The sequence below is a fragment of the Malus domestica genome, chromosome 14 (genome assembly GCF_042453785.1).
Source record: "Malus domestica chromosome 14, GDT2T_hap1".
NCBI classification, from domain to species: Eukaryota; Viridiplantae; Streptophyta; class Magnoliopsida; order Rosales; family Rosaceae; genus Malus; species Malus domestica.
Genome location: NC_091674.1, coordinates 15,655,716 through 15,660,168, shown reverse-complemented (window position 1 = coordinate 15,660,168; position 4,453 = coordinate 15,655,716). Strand labels below are relative to the sequence as shown.

At 46.9% G+C, this 4,453-nt stretch overlaps 1 protein-coding gene across 1 annotated transcript; it reads left to right on the top strand.

Moving 5' to 3' along the window:
• The first annotated feature begins 273 nt into the window (after window positions 1–273).
• On the top strand, window positions 274–2,631 carry LOC103424403 (probable CoA ligase CCL9). Its single transcript, XM_008362483.4, has 4 exons — window positions 274–562; window positions 672–1,716; window positions 1,808–1,911; window positions 2,066–2,631. The coding sequence occupies exons 1-4, from the start codon at window positions 362–364 to the stop codon at window positions 2,282–2,284; spliced, it is 1,569 nt and encodes a 522-aa protein (XP_008360705.3). The 5' UTR covers window positions 274–361; the 3' UTR covers window positions 2,285–2,631.
• Window positions 2,632–4,453: the final 1,822 nt, after the last annotated feature.

The window sequence follows — 4,453 nt, the reverse complement described above, 5'->3', positions numbered from 1 at the left end:
TTCCAAGTCCACCAATCCCCCGGTGGGCCCCGGTACGTCAGCCTCCAGGCCAACTTGTTGACGTGTCACACAAAACGACATGACGTGGATACGTGGAACTGCACCTCAGGGGGTGCGGCACATTCCATCTGACCGGCAACAGCTCGCCACGTGTCCCATCCGGTTCCAGCCTGCACCGCACCCACCCCTCCCCCCCTCCCCCCTCCCCCCTCCCCTCTCACTTTCTCCCTCCCCCTCACTTTCTCCCTCCCCTCACTTTCTGCGACCCTATAAATACGAACCCGCACATCTCCTTCTTCATATCCAATCGCTTCCATTTATTAATTTATTAATTTTATTTTAATTTAATTCTGCTCTGCAAATGGAAAGTCCGACTCTAACCAGATTGCTGAAGCAGGTGGCGTCGGGGTTCCCGAACCACCGCGCCCTTTCCGTTTCCGGAAAGTTCGACTTGACCCATGCGCGCTTGCAGGAGCTGGTCGACCACGCCGCCTCCCTCTTAATCGCCTCCGGCATCGCCCCAAATGACACCGTCGCACTCACCTTCCCCAACACCGTCGAGGTACATATCGCATCGTTTTATTTTCCACCATTTTCTCCGCAACCAAACAAGTTTTTAAATTAGGAAAAAAATTTCTGACGGTTTTTTTTTTTTTTTGTCTTTTCTGTAGTTTGTTGTGATGTTTTTGGCGGTGATTCGGTGCAGAGCGACAGCGGCGCCGCTGAACGCGGTGTACACGGCGGAGGAGTTCGAGTTCTACCTCTCCGACTCGGAATCGAAGCTCCTGATCACGCCGGAAAAACCGATTCATGCGGCCCAAGCGGCGGCTTCCAAGCTCAACATCCCTCACGTCACCGCCAACCTTTCTGACGCCGCCAGCCACGTCACTCTCTCTTCCGCCGCCGAGGGGAGCCCCGACTCGGTCTCGCAACTCGTCAACGAGCCCTCCGACGTGGCGCTCTTCCTTCACACGTCGGGGACTACGAGCCGGCCCAAGGGAGTGCCCTTGACGCAGCTCAATTTGGCCTCCTCGGTCCAGAACATCAAATCGGTCTACAAACTCACTGAGTCGGACTCGACGGTTATCGTCCTCCCTCTGTTTCACGTGCACGGATTAATTGCCGGGTTACTTAGTTCATTTTCCGCAGGAGCCGCCGCGACACTCCCAGCCGCTGGCCGATTCTCCGCCTCGACGTTTTGGTCCGACATGGTCACATACAACGCCACGTGGTACACCGCGGTCCCCACCATCCACCAAATCATCCTCGACCGCCACAGCAGCAAACCCGAACCGCAATACCCTAAGCTCCGGTTTATCCGGACCTGCAGCGCCTCGCTGGCTCCGTCGATATTGGCGCGGCTTGAAGAATCGTTCGGCGCTCCGGTCTTGGAGGCTTACGCGATGACAGAGGCGTCCCATTTGATGTGTTCAAATCCGTTGCCGGAAGACGGGGCCCACAGGCCCGGGTCGGTGGGTCGACCCGTGGGTCAGGAGCTTGCGATTTTGGACGAAAACGGTTCGGCTCAGCCGGAGGGGGTGAACGGCGAGGTTTGCATCAGAGGACCCAATGTGACTAAAGGGTACAAGAACAACCCGGAAGCGAACAAAGCGGCTTTCTTGTTCGGGTGGTTTCATACGGGGGATATCGGAGTTTTGGACGCCGATGGGTATTTGAGCCTCGTGGGTCGGATTAAGGAGCTGATTAATCGCGGAGGTAATTGAATTAATCGAATTTGTACACCAAGTGTTCGATAAAATGCGCGAGTAAGTTTAGTTCACAATGTGTATGTTTTTGGTCCTTTTAGGGGAAAAGATATCGCCGATTGAAGTCGATGCAGTACTTTTGTCACATCCAGAGGTCGCCCAAGGCGTTGCATTTGGAGTTCCTGATGATAAATATGGCGAAGAGGTACGTGGCCAAACTAAACTACAATTTTCAAACCCCAGTTCAATATCCGATAGTTATGGCGTCGATATTTGATTTTGATGAGTTAATCAGTTTGATATATCATCATTGGCAATCTGTGGTTGATTATTTATGTTACTATGTGTTAATTATGCAGATTAATTGTGCCATAATCCCAAGAGAAGGCTCAAGCTTGGACGAGGAAGAAGTGATGCGACATTGCAAGAAGAATCTGGCTTCATTCAAAGTACCCAAGAAGGTGTTCATCACCGAGTCTCTTCCGAAAACCGCAACCGGAAAAATCCAACGCCGGATCGTGGCAGAGCACTTCCTTGCTCAAATCTCCACCGCCAAAGTTCCCAAATTTGGTGCTTAACTTTACGAGCAGTTCTTCCTAGCCTCCGTTTTACTAAAACGCTAGCACATGAAATATAGGGTTTTTAATTTAATTGAATTTAGGTAAAATGTTGATTCAAACAGATGGGTGTGACACTGCTGCAATTGTTAACGTAAGATGCATATGATTTTTGGTCATTTGGTTGGTACAAGTGCGAAGCGTAGACGGTGAAGTGGTATGAATTGTCGAGCGTGGGGGCCCGAATGCAGTCGGCTGTCGTGTACTTGTGTGTGTGGGTGTAGGGTTTTTTTTCGGTAAAGTGTGTGGGTGTAGGTTGGTTATTTTATTTGACCAGATTGCTCAAATGTTGTTTGATTCGACTTGGATTCTCCTTGGCTTTTTACTTTTTAGTAGTAAATTAGTTCTTAGTGTTAGTTGGGTCATTGGCTTTTTAGTACTAAATATTTGTTATTAGGTTTGCCACTTTCCAAGTCCATCTCCCCTCGTACCATTTTCCTTTTACCTTGATAAAGGAAGTGTCTTAGTCTAATAATCCACTCACTTTGTTCCACCTTGCTAGATTTTTTTCTCTATTCTAATTGTTGCATCGTCACCGAGAAAAAGCTACAAATTCACGCCATATTCATACATATCCTTTACGTCAAACTCTATTGAGCTAACTACTATTCATGCTAAAATAAGCTCAAGGCACATGATCGGGGCTTGCCAAGTAAATGGTGTATGGTTGATTACTGAAGTTTATCAGACCTGCACGAAGTCAAGATTATGGAAGAATTGGACTGCTTGTCAAAGCCCGCAAACTTTGAAGTCTATGTAGGTGAGTCTGAGAGAGAACATACTAGTTTCTCATTTCCTTGGCAAACTAACAAATCCAGTTAGAAAGGAACCATATCGTAGGCCTTAATTAACGTGAAAGCCCAGCAAAGCATGCATTAAATGAAGGGTGAGGTGGACTTTTCCTTCCTAGCTCACGCAGAAGAATGATGAACGAAAGCCAAAAGACGCGTTACTTAAAGTAACACCATTGGAAGCTGACCTGGGAAAGTGGTGCTCTGGGAAGAGCGGACGATATAGTCTTTACAAGGGTAGCGACGCTCATCTGTCTTACACTAAAAGGAAGGTTGCAGTGGCGCTAAATATTTGTTCCAAGTGTTAGTTGGGTCATTGGCTTTTTAGTACTAAATATTTGTTATTAGGTTTGCCACTTTCCAAGTCCATCTCCCCTCATACCGTTTTCCTTTCACTTTGATAAAGGAAGTGTCTTAGTCTAATAATCCACTCAGTTTGCTCTACCTTGCTAGATTTTTTTTTCTTTCTCTATTCTAATTGTCACATCCTCACCGAGAAAAAGCTACTAATTCACGTCATACCCATACTCGGGGTTTGCCAAGTAAATTGTGATGTGGATGGTTACCGAAGTTTATCGGACCTACGCGGAGTCAAGATTATGGAAGAATTGGACTGCTTGTCCAAGCCCCAATTTTTTAAGTCCACGTAGGTGACTCTGAGAGAGAACAGACTTAGTTTCTCACTTTCCCTGGCAATCTAACCAATCCAATTAGAAGGGAACCAGACCCTAGGTCTTAATTCACATGAAAGCCTAGCAAAGCATGCATTAAATGAAGAGCGAGGTGGACTTTCCCTTCCTAACTCACCCAGAAGAATGATGAACGAAAAACCAAAAGACGCATTACTTGAAGTAACACTTGTGAAAGCTGACATGGGAAAGTAGCGGTCTGGGAAGAGCGGGTGATGTAGTCTTTACGAGCGTAGCGACGCTTGTTTGTCTTACACCAAAGGGAAGGTTGCAATGGCGCTAGGAGAAAGGAAAGGAAGACTTAGCATAACTAGAGACTACCCAGAAAGCCCAGAAAAGAATCATTTACCTACAAAAGAAAGGTTAGAAACCTTGAAGTGGAGGATTAACTCAATACAGAGGGGGAATTGCATAGAACGGGAGGGAGAGAGAGATCAAGGTTGTGCTGCACCAAGCAAGAAAAAATAACTCTCTAAGGAAATAGTCTTGGATCTTTGGGAAGATCACTTTCCTGTCACCTTAGTGTTTTCCTTAATCTTCCTTTGATCCTCTTAGTCAATATAAGCCCTCTTAGAACATTAGGAAACCCATATTACTCAACCTAGAACACCATGCAACCAAGCAGAGCTCTCTTTCTCTCATGCTAAACT